The sequence below is a fragment of the Bacillus rossius genome, chromosome 7, assembly GCF_032445375.1.
Source record: "Bacillus rossius redtenbacheri isolate Brsri chromosome 7, Brsri_v3, whole genome shotgun sequence".
Lineage (NCBI taxonomy): Eukaryota > Metazoa > Arthropoda > Insecta > Phasmatodea > Bacillidae > Bacillus > Bacillus rossius.
In genome coordinates this window covers 34,654,788-34,672,883 of record NC_086335.1, presented here as the reverse complement: position 1 = coordinate 34,672,883, position 18,096 = coordinate 34,654,788, and the positions used below count along the sequence as shown (strand labels likewise).

The window sequence follows — 18,096 nt, the reverse complement described above, 5'->3', positions numbered from 1 at the left end:
CTAGCGTAACGAATTATTTGATCCTTTAGCTATCCAGTGGTGTAATTAAATTCTGAATGGAGATGATAGATATGTAGCTGCAACACCAAACTATATCCCCCGATTTTATCATTCGTTTTTTTTTTTAATTGCCTCCCACTATATGAAGCAATTTTAAAGATATATTCACGTCAAAAACAGGAATAAAACTTCATGTAGTTTGAGACCGAGCCTAAAGTCGCGAACGGATTCTGGTGGAAACCTCAGGCAGCGGTCCGCTGCACTCGCCGACTGTGGTTGGCTGGACAGATACCCGCCCCTGGGAGGGGGGGGGGGGGTGTGTGCTCGTGGCCACGCAGGTGTGGTCGCCGACCACTCCCCACCCCTACCCGTGATGCTCTGCGGTCGCTCCGTGCCACCCCTGCCGAGAGGTGCAATGTGTCATCCGCCTCTAACAAGATTAGCCCCTGTATTTTTCTCCCCCTTGAGACTCGTGCGTGAAATTGTGAGTGCGTGGGAGCGAGATGTGTGCGTAGAGGTTCCACAAAGGAAAAGAGTGGAGGCCGGTTCACCCAGGGGCTTTGTTTATCCCGTCCTTTCTCAAATAATTCCAATTTTTTTTTTTGCTACCAAACTTTGTATTGCTTCAATACGTAGGCTTTCAGGCATAAATAATACGTACATGCTCTAAACCTTGTTTACTTGACGAAACAAAATAACATAAATATATTTTGTTTTTTGGAGTAGGGTCGAACTGTTAATTTCTGAGATACTCTTAGGCCGGGCCTTCTCAATAAGCGGCCCAATGGCCAAATCCGGCCCCCCATGAAAATGATAAAGTGAGGACCATAGTTCAAAGAAAATTACTTAAATGTCAATTTGATCAACTCTTTGTAAACTGGGGTACGTTAACCCGCTTTGGTGCTTAATGTGTTGGCATTATGTAAGTACTTTAACATGTACTGGCATTTATTAACGAGAAAGCGTAAAGAAGATGCCTTTGTAAACCACGCTTTCGTTTTTTGTGTGTAATAACATGTGATATTTCGCATTTTCTTTTAAAAATTGGCCACCCAGAAACTCCGGTAATTTTAAAATTAATGCATGTGGTCCAAATGTTAATTTAATCGAGAATGCCTTCCAAGTCTTCTGGTTAGTGTGTTTAACCCCAGTGGGTAAACACTTTTTGGATTGTTTCGAAATATTCATAAAACGATTACTGTAGGACAAAATAACTGTTCAACGAGCTTCGCATAAGTGTTCACTATAATATTTTTTTTAACAATTTTATATCGTTTATTCCTGAAATTTTGCCTTCTTTAAGGTGTTATAAGTACATTTAATATAGAATACCATTGATTTCCTTGGTAAAATATTTTTTGCAGACAACCATTGCCAATTGAATAAATTCAGTAAAAAATTATGTGCTATTCATAAAGTCTAATTTCTAATAACAGACTAAAAAAAATTCGAAGCAGTCATGAGGACTGCCGACAGAAGTGAAAACTTAAAACTATAAACAAACAGTTGTTAATTTTTGGATATCCAAATTAATTGTTTGATCTTAAATTAAAACTTGTAAATCAAAACTGTTTACATTTATCGGGTTTTGACATCTATCGGCACTCTAAGTAACAATTATATTTATTTTCATGTGGTTTATTTATCAAGACAAATGGGCTGCATTGCTATAAAATAGGCATTTCATAGTAATTGTAAGTATTAAAAAAATTAATATTGATGTTCTTAATTTTTAGGTTATACTGCTACAAAGACAGTTTTCTTCGTTATTCAAACTATATATATAAACTGAGAATATTAATATATTTTATATTCAATTTTTACTGCACAGTAATCGTTTACTTAAGATTTAAAATAAAAATTGAACAAAAACACTATTTGAACACTGTATACACACATTCTATTCACATATGCACAGCACTGATGTACAGTTTTAACCCATTTTTATAGTGCCAGTGTTTAAGAAAGGAGACGGAAAAGATATGGTAACTATAAGAGGGGGGGGGGGGGGAGAATCACTTTGAGGCACAGCGCAAAGTTTCCGCTGGCGTCTTATTGACGTGTTTGCATGCGCGAACGCTGTTGACAGCTGTGGCGGCGTTATTTACAATACATTTTTACCAACCACTGCTGCTTCTTAAATTTTATGTTTATACTGTCTTCAGAGACGGTATTTAAATGCACAGCTTCAATTTTATCTCGTTAATTAAACATCCAACATGAAATTTACTGATTTTTCACTGAGTTAGGCTACTTCTCTGTACAAGAATCAAACCAAATATCAAGCAAAATGAAACTCTTGACAGTGGCCTGGGAGGGAAGTGACAGAGTTGGCAACCCTGCGTGCGCAAGGCAGATCGCAGCGCTATGAATGAAAGGCGCCATGCAACACAAAGGTTTTAGGAAACGCTGTGTATCGTAACTAACAGAGTTCCAGTTTACAAAACGCAAAGTTTTGTAAATATGCCCCATCGTGATACCAGATACCGGGAACGACTAATTGAGCAGACCAGAGTCTCGTTAGTTACCGGAATTAACCAGACAAATCGCTCCACCAACTAAATACATCCACGCGCCACCACCACCCACCGGATAAATAAAGAGTTCTCAATCTGTCAATGCTTCCGGTGTCCGGACTTTGTGAGGTTTCCCACGTTGAGTCAAACTTAAGCCGTTGGCTCTACTCCCGATGGTGCCATTTCGTCAGTTCCTTCAAGTTTCAGCTTTGCAACGATACTTCCCCCGGAACCCAAAAGCTTTGGTTTCCCGGAAGCTGCCCGCCCAGTCATCGAGGAACTTGGGCGGATTACTGGCTTTCACATGTCCTAATGTACAGTAATGTACAGTATCTCAGTCATAAAATTTAACTGTATCAACTGTAAGTGTTGTAGTGCGATAGTTGAAGGTTACAATTAAGGAGTAACTCAAACAGTTTTAGATAAGTGCATGCACGAATACTGCTTTGTTGTTTCCTCACTTTCAGCGCGAACGAATGGCTCTTTCCCCAATTAGTGAAAGGTGAACTATTTAAACTTTGTTTGAAAACAGTATGGAGCCCCTCCCCATTGAAAACTCTTTGCCCTAGAGTGGTTGAACGTTGAAGTCCCTGACCGTTGGATTGGTCGTAATGGTCGAGACGACAGAGCTCTTTTTTTTCGCTGGTCTCCACGTTCGCCTGACGTAATAATGCCATGCAATATTTTTTTTTTCTTTCGGGTTTTATAAAATATACCGCGCCTACGTTCCACGACTACCTAATGGTTGGCCAAAGTTGAGACACAGAATTGTAGAGGCTATTGCTTCCATTGTTCCGGACGCGTTAACCAAACTGTGGGAAGAATGAGACGTTAGTTTGGACATTTTTAAAAATTTGTAAATAAAACGAGGATAGTTTGCCTTTCAATTAGATGTATGGTTAGTTGTAAATAGTATGAATTGAATTGTTATGATAAACCATTGAAACTGGGACATTGTATTATGGACATCCTGTAGTGGATGTGGTGGATGTAGTGGATTTGGTGGATGTTGTGGATGTTGTGGATGTGGTGGATGTGGTGGATGTAGCGGATGTGGTGGATGTAATAGATATTGTGGATGGGGGGTGTGGGGGATGTAGTGGATGTGGTGGATGTAATTGATGTGGTGGATGTAATGGATATGGTCGATGTGGTAGAGTAGTGAATGTGGGGTATGTGGCGGATGTGGTGGATGTAATGGATGGGGTGGATGTAGTGGATGTGGTCGATGTAATGGATATGGTCGATGTGGTGGATGTAGTGAATGTGGGGGATGTGGCGGATGTAGTGGATGTAATGGATGTGGTGAATGGGGGGATGTAGTGGATGTGGCGGATGTAGTGAATGTGGGGGATGTAGTGGATGTGGCGGATGTAGTGTATGGGGTGGATGTGGTGGATGTAATAGATATGGTGGATGGGGGGTGTGGGGGATGTAGTGGATGTGGTGGATGTAATTGATGTGGTGGATGTAATGGATATGGTCGATGTGGTAGAGTAGTGAATGTGGCGGATGGGGTTGATGTGGTGGATGTAATTGATGTGGTTGATGTAATGGATATGGTCGATGTGGTGGATGTGGCGGATGTAGTGAATGTGGGGGATGTAGTGGATGTGGCGGATGTAGTGTATGGGGTGGATGTGGTGGATGTGGTGGATGTGGTGGATATTGTGGATATAGTGGATGTGGTGGATGTAGTGGATGTGGTGGATATTGTGGATGTAATGGATGTGGTGGATGTGGTGCATGCGGTGCACGCGGTGTAGTAACGCGAGCGCGCTGCTGGCGCAGGGCCACCAGCACAGCCTGTGGGCGCAGCGGCCGCTGCTCTCGCCCGGGGCCACGCCGGTGCCCGTGCCTGTGGACGGCGACGAGGACTTCTCCCCGGACCTGTTCACCGGATGACGCGGCGAGGAGGCCAGTGGCTTCCGGTAGCGAGCCCCCGGCCGACACTCGTGACGCACGAGGAGACATTGCCCTTCACGCCCACAGCCACGTGGCGGCACCATGTTCCCGGAAAGGGTAAACAGAAGATACGGAATTGGCACGAACAAAAATTTGTATGACCCCCAATGTTTCTTACTTGTAGCTCTTGGAAGAACTGGAACACAACTGATGGACTAGAAAGTTGCAAATTACCAGTGTTTTTCTCCAACACTATTGTATAAAAAAAAAACTTTTTTCTTATACCCAATTAAATGAAACTGCTACCTATTTTATTCCCTTAGTGAAAACATTCAATGCTTGCCAATCAATAATTGTGTATTTAAAACCACATTATTTCTTTGAAGAAACAATAATAAGCAGTTAAATTATAAATTATTTGATTAATTTTCAGTAATTTTTAAAGTAAAATTGTGGTTTCTTTGTTTATTTGTGTATTTTGTAAATCATTAAAATTTAAAAATTGTTTGGAACCATTTCTGCGTTCTTTTGATTTATTTTTGTGACACGGTTTTGCCACTAACTTAAAATCAGTTTAAACAAGTTGTACAAAACTATATAACAACAAAGTTTACGATAGGTGGTTGCACACTACAATGGCACACGACAAAATAAATGTGTTAAAGTAAAATGAAGGAAAATACATCATATACGTGAATTGCCTACAGGTTTTAATATGCTCGAAATGTGATAAACTGTGAATATAACTAATGGAATGAAGTAATACGACCATACAGTAAGATTGTTCCTCACATTTGACAGTTTTATTTACACAACGTGCTTTAGATATAATCCTATTCTCTATTAATAAAGCACTCATAATAGTGTGCAATTTCTAATGTTTCTTAATTTATGAGATTTTTTTGTAATAGTCTATATTTTAGCATGTTACTGTTAAAGTTCCCACGTATACCGTTATGTATGTTTTAGTATTCATGAATAAATTGCAATGAAGACAGAGTTATCACCAATACAGTCATATGAACTATTTATAAACTTTGCTTATCCTAACTTTAATATGTCCTTTACTGATGCATCAATACTATTAGAAGTGCAGAAAACCAAAAAAAAAAAAATTGTCAAAACTTGTTTAAGCTTAATTGGAGTGAATATGTACATTGTCACTGTAAAAATATTGTAGTAACATTGACTGAAAGCAAAGAAAATATTTTTAAACGCAAGCTGTTGTGTGTTGAAACAAGATGTTTTGTGATTTCCTTCCCCACATACATAGTTCATTTCATAACTGTGAGAGATGATGATTTGGAAAAATTTTCCACGACCAAAACTGAAGCATGTTTTGAATGCACTTTATTATACAATTGAATTATCTGAGGCTTACCTAGCGATACTGATGAGGACAATAAAGGAGCAATTGAAATAAACTCGAGTTTTATTATGTCCATTTTCCTTTGTAACACGTTTACCTTAGACTTATATATTATTTATTTTTAATAGCCCGTTCATTATAATTTTTTTCCATATCTCTTAAATTATGAATTTATTATTTTAATGTATTCAGTCTGGTCAAATTGTACAATGTTTAGAATGGTTTTCACATATTTGTGTTAATATGAAACATAAAAGTTCAGTAAAAATTTTCAGACATATTTTCATAATTATTTCTAATGTTATGTAGAATCATAATATTTTTAATTTATTTCATAAAAATTATTTACAATAAATTAATTAATATTTAATTCCACTAGCCAAATCATGCAAAGGAGATCATTGTCCCCCTAAATTTTAAAACAGTTTTGACTTCTTAGGTTGGACAAAGGTAGGATTGGCATAGATGCCGACCATTACGCTACTGCTCATTTAACAAAATATTACTAGCAAGTTAGTTCACTAATTCTTTATATATGTAATAAATATGCAAAAGATTTTTAGTTATATCTTTAATAATTAGTGTAATAATAACAACTACATAGTTTCAAGAGCCAACTTATATGACAACTATTTTTAAAGTATTCAAATAACTCCCCGTAAGTTATTTGTCACGAGATGGCTTATGTTAAATTTATTATTTGGACTCGCAGAAAAGTTATGTAGAAAAAAAAATATGGTTTAAAAAACACATTAGGAGCAAATTCAGTGCAAAACGAAAAAAAAAAAACCTGTGTTATCCCTTAAAATAGCTATGAAAGAGAGAAGCTCCGAAAAATACTGCTGTGTTTGATAACGTAACACACATTGCAGCTTAAACATAGCGCTTGGTTCAAGGTCGGGCGCAGAGTGCGGCTCAAATACAGGACGCCATATTGGAATTAGTGACCCTTGACTTTCAATATTTTCTATTTTTCAGCAAAGAAAAAACTAAAATTGTTCACAATTTAACACAAAATATCTTTTTCAAAGGAAAGAAAATATAACAAAATATTTAAATATTTATATTTCCCTCAATAGCTAGAAATTTTCTCACTGTGGCTAGAATTTTCTCCTGAAAGGCTTACTGCCCTCAAGAAACGTCATGCGATTTATTAAAGCCTCATGTGATTTATTGACTTGATTCAAGTCAACAAAATTAATTTTAATAATTTAAAGAAATATTTTTGAAAAGGAAAATTAAATTAAATTATAAACGAACACTTAAGATTTAGAAAAACCCGGTTACATTCTTCATGGATGCATTTATAAAAAAATCATTGAACAGCTTCCCACAAACCATAAAACTAAGCTGCCTGACTCCATAACTAATAATAAGACAAATATTACTCCCTCCAATGTTAGATCACGTTATCCTCTTGGATACACCAATTTGAGTGCCAATCGCCATTTCGCTTCACTTTCTGTCCACCTGTGAGCACTGCTGTAAATCACCAGATATTCAGACCGGCGGCATCACATGGCACTGGGTTCGAGTCCCGGGCAAGCCATTGTTTTGAATTTGTATCGTCTATAAATGGTCATAAATATTTTGAATTTTAATAAAATAAACGTGGTTATATCACTCGACTTACATCCAAGGAAATACGAGTAAGATTCCCCGGCGGGGTCGAAGCTGCCGCGAACGGGCGCTCTTTCTCTGGGTCTTCCCGGTTCCCTCCACCAAATAATTCCGTCAGTGCTACATTCTCATCTAACTGCCCTGCATCGGCTATAATGACACCGATGTTGAAGATACAAGCCATGATTCATTCATTCATTCATTCTCTTACAAGAGGAGGGTCCGATCATGGCTCACCGACTTGTTCCAAACGGTGTGAGTAGAAGCAGGTAGGTTCCCCTTTCAACGTCCTAAAACACCTCGCCTGAGTGGGGCCTAGGAAGCTCTTTAAAGGTTTGAGATATTTTTTTTTCCATCAATTGTTAAATCGGCGACGTGGCGCAGCCCTTACCCTATGCTCTCCGTACTACCGAACACTAAACACACTTCGCCGACGAAACTACTGGCGGCTGCAGGCACGATTATCGGGACAATAGTAGGTGGATGGGGACTTCCAGCAACGATGGACTGCATGGACTAGGCTTAAAAAACGATGTGATAATGAAGCGGAATGGTGGGGGGAAATGAGTAAAAAGGGGCATACAGCGAGCGCCTCTTTCAATACCACGGAGCTCGTGTTGTGACGAGAGCAAGCCTCGCTCCTGTGCCTGTCCGAGCGAGCTGTCCGAGACCTCAGCACTGCACTGCCGACAGTGGCGAACATCAGGGACGAAGAGCGTTCGCTCAAGGCATCACTCTTTTTATGCAAAATACAAGTAAGATGGACAAGTTAAACTGGGACTCTGTGGTTCAAAGTGTAATATCGTAGAAAGCCTTGTAGTGGCACGACTTCGGAATGTAAATATTGTACAGCGAATGCATCTCACTAATATGTACATGCTCTCTAAACTATCGTATGTTTCACGGCAGATACCCATGTCAAGTGGAACAGAGGCACAAATCCGACAATACGTAGGTCTGTTCCTATTCCGTGGATTTCTCTTCCGGGCCAGTCGAGACCAGATAACATAGAAACATGAACGCGGTGGATTAGGGCTGGTTGACCATAAACGTAAAGCCAAATCCCTGTTTGAAAAAAAAAATTATTGCATAACGATTACTGACCGCCGACGCTGTCATCGCAGCGTTACATCATGCTGTGTGGACAAACGAGAGTATTCTTTCGCACAAATATGTATTAGCAGTACAAGTGAATTGCCCTACGCAGAGTGTGTATCTAGCCGGCTGTTATATAACCGATATTTTCAAACAGTCAATATTACTCCCAGAGTGGAATCCAAATGGAAATATTTCAACTGGAAAAGTATATGGAAGAACACAGCGGACATCCAACTATCGACAAATCTCCGATCGTTGGCATATGCATTCATTCATCAACGACCTCACTCCTACAAAAATGAGGAGACGTCAAATTTTCCTGGACAATGATGATCGTTGTGAAATCTGTGGACGTTGTGATACAGCACTTCACCGAGTCATCAACTGTGTATATTCTGACACCTTTTGGGGTGACGTAGAAGACGTGTTGCAAGACAACTCGCTGTCCCTATCCATGAAATTAATTTATTATTTTATTTTTATTTTTTATTCATAGATTAGTAGGTTACTTTGTTTTCTTAAAATAAAAACATGGTAGCCAAACATGTTCCTGTACCAATTAAGAAATTATTGAATATTCAGCTGTCGGAACAAAGACACGTTGATAAAGTTAATTGTAAGAACAGAGAAATATTTCGTATGATACAATATTTACTGTAGTTGATAAAATATTACTCTATGTTACTCAGCCAAGTATTCGCAGAATTTCAGCAGTGTGGCATTTACTCCCACTCCCAAGTAACACAATTTGTTTTAACAAGTTAAAACAATCTGACTGAAGTTTAATATGTTAATCTTGTAAAAATGTTTTAACTACTGTAGGTCACAAACGGCAAACGACCACAGTAAAGTACTTATTTGAGCCCAGTGGAGGTGCCAATGCACCTGTGGCACCTTGGTGGAGCACCGCCCATGAGCACAAGATGGCCTCGCCGGCAGCGCTGTGTTGCGTGTCTCGTTAGCGGGCCCGTACATCACCCCCAGATGTCGGGCCGCCCATCGAAGCCTTCCGCCCTGCCTGGCCTTAATGCGAAATTGATCACCCTGGTGCGGCTCCGAGAGCAACCAATTTATAAACAATGATTGTATCTTCAAGATTCGCTTTACTCTGTCATTTAACCTGTCATGTTTGATCACGTCAAGTTTTAACTCCTCCTGATATCAGAGCCGTGTGATAGTCCATCTAACGGGCACGATAAAAAATTTTTTTTCTTCAAATATTGGTAATGCAATTAAAGTTATGTATCAACAATGTTTGTGGGGCATTGTATAACACGATATTTGCGAAAGTTCGCATATTGCTATATTTGCGCACTGAAATGTTGCAAGGCAATACTGATATCCGTATTATCAAACCATGACGACATTTAAATTATTGTTTTAAGTAATTAATGGTGGAATTAATATTTAAAATATCGAGTCCTCCAATTTTAATGTTTCACGATAAATTTATTCACGAGCCTGATAGTGTCCTTCACTATCCACTTTCTATATTTTTTAATAACCACATAAAACATAAATATTTATATGGCTCCCACGTCAGGTGATGCACAGAAGGGGAAGGTGCAAAGCCTAATCTCAGACATCGTAAATTACTTGGAATCAAAACAGTTTTTTTGTAAGAAACACTGCTGCCGTGTTTAAATTCAAAGAACATTCACTTTCGTCAACGTTGTCTGCCACTGTTTTCTGTTACAAGTAGCTCAAAGCTTATACTTGCAGTCATCGAGCTGTTAAGTTTCTCATTGATCAGTTGCCATTTAAATATTATTTTGAAATAAATACTTAGAAAACTTGCTCGCAAATTAACCAAATTCAACTCTTACGTTTCATAGAAAACTTGCAGTTAAATGTTAAACGTTTTGTAAATATGTGTAGAAAGTATTTCAAATATTTATTGACGTGAAACTTTTTTGAGCGCGATGGGAGTAAAATTTCAGAGCCGAATTTTAATGCAACGTTTTCGTGAAACATTAATGTAAAACGATTTCTGGCGTTAAAGGTTGCGGACGGGGCAGAGAAATCTTTCCCTTGAGCGGGCTCCACGTGGCGGAGTGCGGCTCAGGTTGAACCCCGCCATGCTGCAGGGATAGGCGGGTCGCGGCGGTAGGGACCCGCCTGCGCCTGACGCCACCAGTGGCGTAGCGTGGGTGGGGCGGAGGGGGCGGCCCGCCCCGGGCGGCAGCCCGCGGGGGCGGGTCGCCGGTGAAGCGGGTTGAGATCTGATCTATGATTCATTCATTACATGTGTCAGACACACTATAATGTTCCATTTTTATCTAAAATTTTGCGCACCAACTATTTTTTTAATATTTATTTAAAATAAAAACTGCGAAATCACTGACAGAGCTCTTTATAACGTTTGTTTGTTTACATACGAACGGCAACATCGCATCACGCCGCGCCGCCCGGCGCGCGCGAGCCGAGTTGAGCGGCACTCCTTATTATGTTCATTACTCATACAAAATCTTTTGTTTCACGCGTCGGCCCGTGTCGATGCCTCTCTTTCGCACTCATTGAATTTAGTACTACGCATTGTACTGTAAAGTTTGACCTTAACCCAGGGCAAACCAACAACTTCCGCAAACCGGGACACAGTAAAACTCCTATATTGCCCCGTACCGCGAGCGCAGGTAAACCCAAAAAAATATTAAAACCCAAACTAATAGCACGCTTAAAAAATACTAATAAGGTTGCGAACAGTGAGAGGAGGCAGCAAGTTAAAAAGACGCAAAATTTATATGACAACATTTAATATATATATATATATATATATATATATATATATATATATATAATAAAATCGTTTCATCACAAATCGGCGCATCCATCATAAAATACATACCCTATTACTACTTATAAAAAAATAGCTATATAATAATAAAAAGGCATTAAAAATATATAAGAACATATTAATACAAATACAAATATAGATACGCACCGGGCGTATCACCGCTGTAAATACCAATTAACATAGGCGAAATCTAGCAAAAAATTGACACACCTTAACATGCAAATAAATATACCAAAAATTTAGCAAATTACAAATTATGGGTTTACAAGCCCTTCTCAGTTGTCATTTTCTAACGGTCGACGCCTTTTTTCTTCTAGGTCTGGCAGGGATTGGGTGAAACACGCTGAACGTAAAATCCCAGTTTCAGTTTTATTAGTCCGTTAATTTAAATCCCAAAAATCCACAAATTATAGTTTCGCACCAGGGGTCAAAGGAGTCAACGGGGCAGTGGCACAGCTGGCACTTACTTGCTTTTTGACGTCGTGATGTCTGGTCACCAAATACACTCGTTTGCTCACGAGTGTTTTTAATGGCAAACCCTTGCCATTATACGTTACCGTAGCTGCAGGTAATTGTACGGATATGACGAATTCTTCGCCATACCGTCTTGGAGTTTATTTCGGCGCACATAATTCATCCTTGGAAAATCCTCGCGATATTCACACACGCCTCACCAACCACTCGCGTTCATCGTACCAAAGCGTTCTAAATTATATAAATAAACCCCGTTCATATTCAAAAAGGAACACACGTATACAGTTACTTCGATGTGGAACCATCACCATGGCCAACCCGCGTTTTACTTCACGTGCGCGCCCGCCCGTGCCTACCAGGCGACTCCGCTCGCCCGTCTCACCTGACGTCACACAATCAGCTGTTCTGCTCGCACGCCGTCTAGCGCAGCGATTACCAACATATTCGGTATTGTCCTCGAACTTTCCAGACCAATTTAATAACTTAAAATCTTAAACTTTAAAATAATAAGACTAAACAAGAATTACAAATTTCTTTTTTAAAACAACATATAACAAACTTAAATCCAAAATTTCTCGTATTACCAGGGCATCCGAAAGATTAATAAAATACGTTAACCATTTCTGCCAACATAAACATTATCAAAGGTAGCAGCTGTAGCACACATGCTACAGTACTGATCTTTGTTTGTTTTAGTGCATCGTGAAGTACCGTTACGCAATCACGCTTTACTCGTATGTTTGTTTCGCGAGGGTTTCGGATACGGAACGAAAGTCATTTTGATTGTGTTTCGATCTTTTAAATACTGTTGAATCTTCTAAAACTAAACATTTAGAACTTTACCCAATATTTGAACTAGTTTTTGAAAATGAAAAGAGTCAAAGAAAGCGGTGCGGAATTCCGCAAAAAAAAAAAAAAAAAAGGCTAAGAAAGAAGCAGATGCGAAGAAGTCTCAAGGTGCATTACTGAAATATTTTAGTTCCAGTTCTGGTTCGAAAGCCACGTTAACGTCTTCGGTGGCATCCTGCAGCAGCGGAAGTGTAAGTAGGTATATGATTCCTCCATCTAGAATCATGCATGGCCTAGAATTACCCCAGTTATTTATTATTATTTATTTATTGTTTACAAAAGTTACAAAAATTTCTTACATTAGTCTCGCAAAACCTATTCACCTAGGTTTGTCTGCGAGTACGGAGTCACACTCGTTCATTAAATCTTATTCACTTAAAATTGCTCTAATAGCTGTTTGAACATTGATTATTGTTTAAAAAGTATGGAGTATATTAACATAAATTACATTGAGTTAAGGTACATCTTTTTAAGTTTACGACTGAATTTTGTCCTGCTACTTGAATTTAAAACTTCAATAGGAGATGTTTTATAAATCTAGTAGTAGTCTAGGAATATATATATATATTTTTTTTTGTTTTTGGATAACTTGATTATTTATGGTACCTGTCATACAAAGAAAACTTAATTTTTTTTAGCTCGAAAATGGCACCAACGATTTTTCTCAAATTTCTCGTCATTTTATATTTTAATAACATCTATAACATGGCTTACTCAGTCAGTTTTTACCGGGAAACTCTAAAAAAGGTTGCTGCCATACAAAATCAATTTTGTTTGTAAATTTTCCTATAAGCCCGGCAAACCGCGCCGTCACCAAAACCACTTTTGTTTTGTGATAGATAAAATACTTATTTGAAATTCGAACGTGTCCTCCGGCCAATATTCATGGGAATACATAACTTATTTTACAGGTACAAGAAGAAGACGTACCTGCCGTCGCAGTTGGAAGTAGTTCTGGTCCCACCACAGAGCAGGGTCAAGACCAAGTCGACTCATCAAAAGTACCTCAAGCATCTAGTCATAAGCCTGCAGAAAAAGTGAATGTTGCCAAAGAAGACATAATTGAAATCGTGCCTTCTGCTCCTGCCGAAATCAAAGATGTGAATCTCGACGATGTAGGTTGCTGGCCTTCTCCTATGACCGACGAAGTAAGAACGCTTCTAGTACGTCGCGGATCTGACTCAGTACAGCACATCGATTCCAAATTTGCCGATGTTGTTCGCTCAGGGACTTCAACGAAAGGCGGTACCCGAAAACTAACCAAAGAGTGGTTCTACAAACCATTATCTAACGGTGAAAAGGTTCTCCGAACATGGATGGTGTACTCGCCTTTGAAGCAATCCTTGTATTGTTTTTCTTGCAAGCTGTTTGGCAATTCCGGCTCTAACTTCGCATCTGAAGAAGGATTCAACAAATGGTGGAAGCTAAATCCAAGAATAGGAGACCATGAAAATAGCCTGGGCCATGAACAGAGCTTCTTGAAATGGAAGGAGTTGGAAGTTCACCTGAACTGTAAAGCAACCATCGATCAGAAACAACAAGAAGTTTTCGAAAGTGAGGAGAAGAAGTGGAGGGATGTACTGTACAGGTTGCTGAATATTATCCAGTTCTTAGCCAAACAGAATCTGGCCTTCAGAGGACATCGAGAAGACATTCGAGGAGATGATAGTGGCAATCGCGGGAACTTTCTGGAGTTAGTGCACCTCCTAGCTAAATACGACCCTCTTCTAATGGAACACCTGACAAAGATAAAGCTGGGAGCAAGAGTCTCAGTTTCGTATCTATCTCCAGAAACCCAGAATGAATTTATAAACTTACTGGGACAGCAAGTTCGATCCACCATCATCCGTCGTATTCAAGAAGCTAAATATTATTACGTAATCTTCGACAGTACACCAGACATCTCCCACAATGACCAAATGAGCCAAGTTCTGCGATACATACATATCGAAGGAGAAAAAGTCGCCGTGGTAGAATCTTTCATTGACTTCTTCGAACCAAAAGGAAAAAATGCAGAAGATCTCAGCAACGATATAATCGCGAAGATAACATCAGACGGACTGGACATACAGAATCTGAGAGGACAGGCTTATGACAATGCTGACACAATTTCAGGGATCCACAATGGAGTTCAAGCCCGGATTAAAGCACTGAATCCGAAAGCTATATTCGTTGCATGCACAAACCACTCACTAAAATTGGCTGGGGTGCACGCTGCTTCTGAATCAGTGGATTCCGTGACGTTTTTTTGGACCTCTGGAGAAGCTGTTTGCCTTCTTTTCCGCATCAACTGTTCGATGGAACGCTTTGGTTGCCGTCACAGGTTAAGCAGTAAAACGAGTCACTGAAACGCGCTGGAGCGCTAGACATGTAGCTGTCAAGATGCTTAAAAATAAGTTTGAGGTAGTTCTTGAGCTACTGGAACAATTAACAGATTCATCTCAAACTTCCGAAACAAGATCGGGAGCCATTCTTCTCCTGACAGCCATGCAGTAATTTAACTTCCTAACTTTTCTTGGCTTTTGGGCTGCAGTGCTACCTGAAGTAGATGACGCACAGATTTACCTGCAGCAACGAGGACTAAGTGTGGATAAGTGTGCTCAGAAACTCTGCGCTTTGAAAACCCTCTTAGTGGAATGTAGAGACCGTTTCGTGCAAGAAGCAATTGACTTTGCTAAGACTCTCTGCGAAAAACTCGGAATCGAACTCAAAACGAGAAGAATTCGCAGGAAAAAACGCATGCATGGCGATGAATCTTCTGAAGATGCAGCTTTGTCTCACGAACAGGAAATCCGCCGAGAGATTATCGCATCATTCGACAAGATCATTCAAGAAATGACGACTCGATTCCAGCAAATTCAAGAAATATCGGACAAGTCAGCCAGCGAAACTTTTGGACAGCAAGTTCAAGTGTGATCTTTCCCATGTATTAGAAGACATCGACAAGGACGAGTTTCAGATGGAGCGGAAGCGTCTTCAGCAGTTTGTTGTTGTTGCCTGTTCTGAATCAGAGGAAGATATAAGTGGTAAAGGACCACTGGAGCTCCTCCAGTTCATTCAAAAACTGAATCTCGGAATTTCGGTTCCAAATATAGTCATCTTGATTCGTATATATTTGACTTTGGCGATTAGTGTTGCAAGTTGTGAGAGAAGTTTTTCGAAGTTGAAGCTAATAAAAAATTACCTCAGGTCTTCTATGAGCTCCGTTAGACTATCAAACTTGGCTATATTGTCGATTGAACAAGAATTGGCTGCTAATATTGATTTTGACAAAGTTATTTCTGACTTCGCTGCTCATAAGGCCCGTAGAATCCGCTTGTAAAACCGCTCATCCTATTTTAACTTCAATAAAAGGTATCTCATTGCATGTGAAATTTAATTTTAATTAAGCACCTATAGAATGGGGGCGGCAAAATGGGTCTCCCGCCCCAGGCGCCGAGATGGCACGCTACGCCACTGGACGCCACCCCGACTTGCTGGCATCTAGTAAGGGAGTATTTGGGCAGAGATAAGATTGATAGGAATTAAATTGATCGCGAATAGATGATGGCACATTTGAATTGTAGCATGCTAATGTTGCCTATTCAATTGAACACCTTTATACGAATCGCACTGCCAATATGGTTACCATGCCTGTGTATATTGAATCGAAGGAAGATTATATATTGAAGTGTTCAAGTGTATATAAGTATATTTTGAAGAAAGATTATTGAAGATCCAGAGACAGTAAACACGCAATGCATATTTTCAAAGTTTCTTCATTAAATTAATTTTTTTGTCAAATTTTTTTTATAGTTTCATAAATAATTTTCATTTGCGCAATATTAAAAGAAATTGAAATTTTAATAAACATTTCTTGCACGTTAAATCAAGGTGTTTGTTATATTCTTCATTAGGCACCTTACAACTACCTAGTAACAAATACGATACTACACTCTAATGACAAACATTTGACGTGGGAGGTGATTGGATGACAGAACTGGAGGAGCCGCCAGTCCGGAAGGGCCCCGCCTACCTGGGCACACATACGGTGTGCAGAGCTTCAGGAAAAACAACGCGATTTCAAAACTACTCAAGATATCCGAGTGGGGCCTATTTCCGAATAACATTTAAGAGTTCGCTGAGGACCGAAAAGTACTTTTAATTTCGGATTGAGTTTTTAAAGTGTATTTTTAGAAGCGTTAAAATGGCTAAAACGCGTTTTTTTCAGGGTAATTTTTAGGCATAAAACAATCGGTACAGATTCTCGAAAGCACTTAACGGACTTGCATAATACCTTTATCTTCATTTCTCGGCCGTATAATGTTACGGTCACCGCTCAAATTTCACAGTTATCCTGTGACGACGAGACGAATGCGCGACAGTTCAGAGCCTTGTGCTTAGAGGCTATACCGCGCTGGAAGCACCAGCGAGCGTCGCGCTTATCATCCCGCCTCCCTAACACACATACACCCCTGACGAGGCGGGCCCCGGAAGGCGTCGCAGCCGAGAACAGAGCGAAGGCGCGGGCGGGGAGCTTCCAGGGAGGATCTCGGCGCCGCCGGCCGCGGGTGTCTGGCTCGTCGTCGTCGCGATCCGGCGCGACGAGGCCTGGAGCACGGCGCGGCGCCGCGAGTGTCGGGGTGTCGCCCACAGGCCGCGCCACTCTGCATGTTTGCCGAGCTGAGTGCCCGTGAAGCACCCGCGGGGGAAGGGGGCAGAGTCTTCCCTCGGGAAGCAGCCTCGCCGTCGACGGGAGACACGACGTAAACAACGGCAGCGGTGTCGCGGCGAGGCCCGGCACTCTGCGCTCAACTCTGTCGGCCGGCTTCCGAACTACCGCGGTGTGCACTGAGAGAAAGGTTTGTTTGCCTCAACAAAATATTTGTTTATATATGGTGAAATAAATATATATATTTTTGATTCAAACAAATATTTTGCAGTAGGGAAGATTCTATTGACCCAACAAAATGATTTTGTCAACTAAATTGTATATTTGGTTAGGTGTAACAAATTATTTTTGTTACTTACCGGGTTTGGTTAAACTAACAAAATATTTTGTTCCACCAAGTAAATATTTTTTTTCGCCATATATAAACAAATATTTTTTTTTTTTGATTCAAACAAACCTTTTTCTCTGTGTGAACAGCTGCGGTGTTTAAAGCCGCGGTGTGAACAACCACGAATCGGGAAGATTAAAATGGGTGCATTTTTAAAAAGAGGCCCCCCCACACACGAACAGTCCATCTCCCAGTTAGGACTTCTCAACCCGAACTGATAGTTTGGATTGATCTGACGCCTTCTGACAGTTTGGACTGTGAATCAGAGCCACCCCACACACGATCAGTCGTGTGGTTGCTGTTTCTTTCGGATGTATCGTTTCATCGTAGAATATGGAAGAAACTTTGGGTGATGCAATTGCAGTAAGTTGCACTTTTAGTTAGAAAGAGAGAGAGAAAAAAAGTAACCAAGGAGTATAAACAAAGATGTCT

At 40.0% G+C, this 18,096-nt stretch overlaps 1 protein-coding gene across 1 annotated transcript in view; it reads left to right on the top strand.

Moving 5' to 3' along the window:
• The window catches only part of LOC134534530 (protein O-mannosyl-transferase TMTC1-like), a 489,863-nt gene extending 484,036 nt beyond the window's left edge, over positions 1-5,827 (top strand). The window contains exon 16 of the mRNA XM_063373013.1: positions 4,308-5,827. Coding sequence (XP_063229083.1) covers positions 4,308-4,421 — 114 coding nt within the window. The 3' untranslated portion in view covers positions 4,422-5,827. The remainder of the gene's footprint in view (positions 1-4,307) is intronic.
• Positions 5,828-18,096: the final 12,269 nt, after the last annotated feature.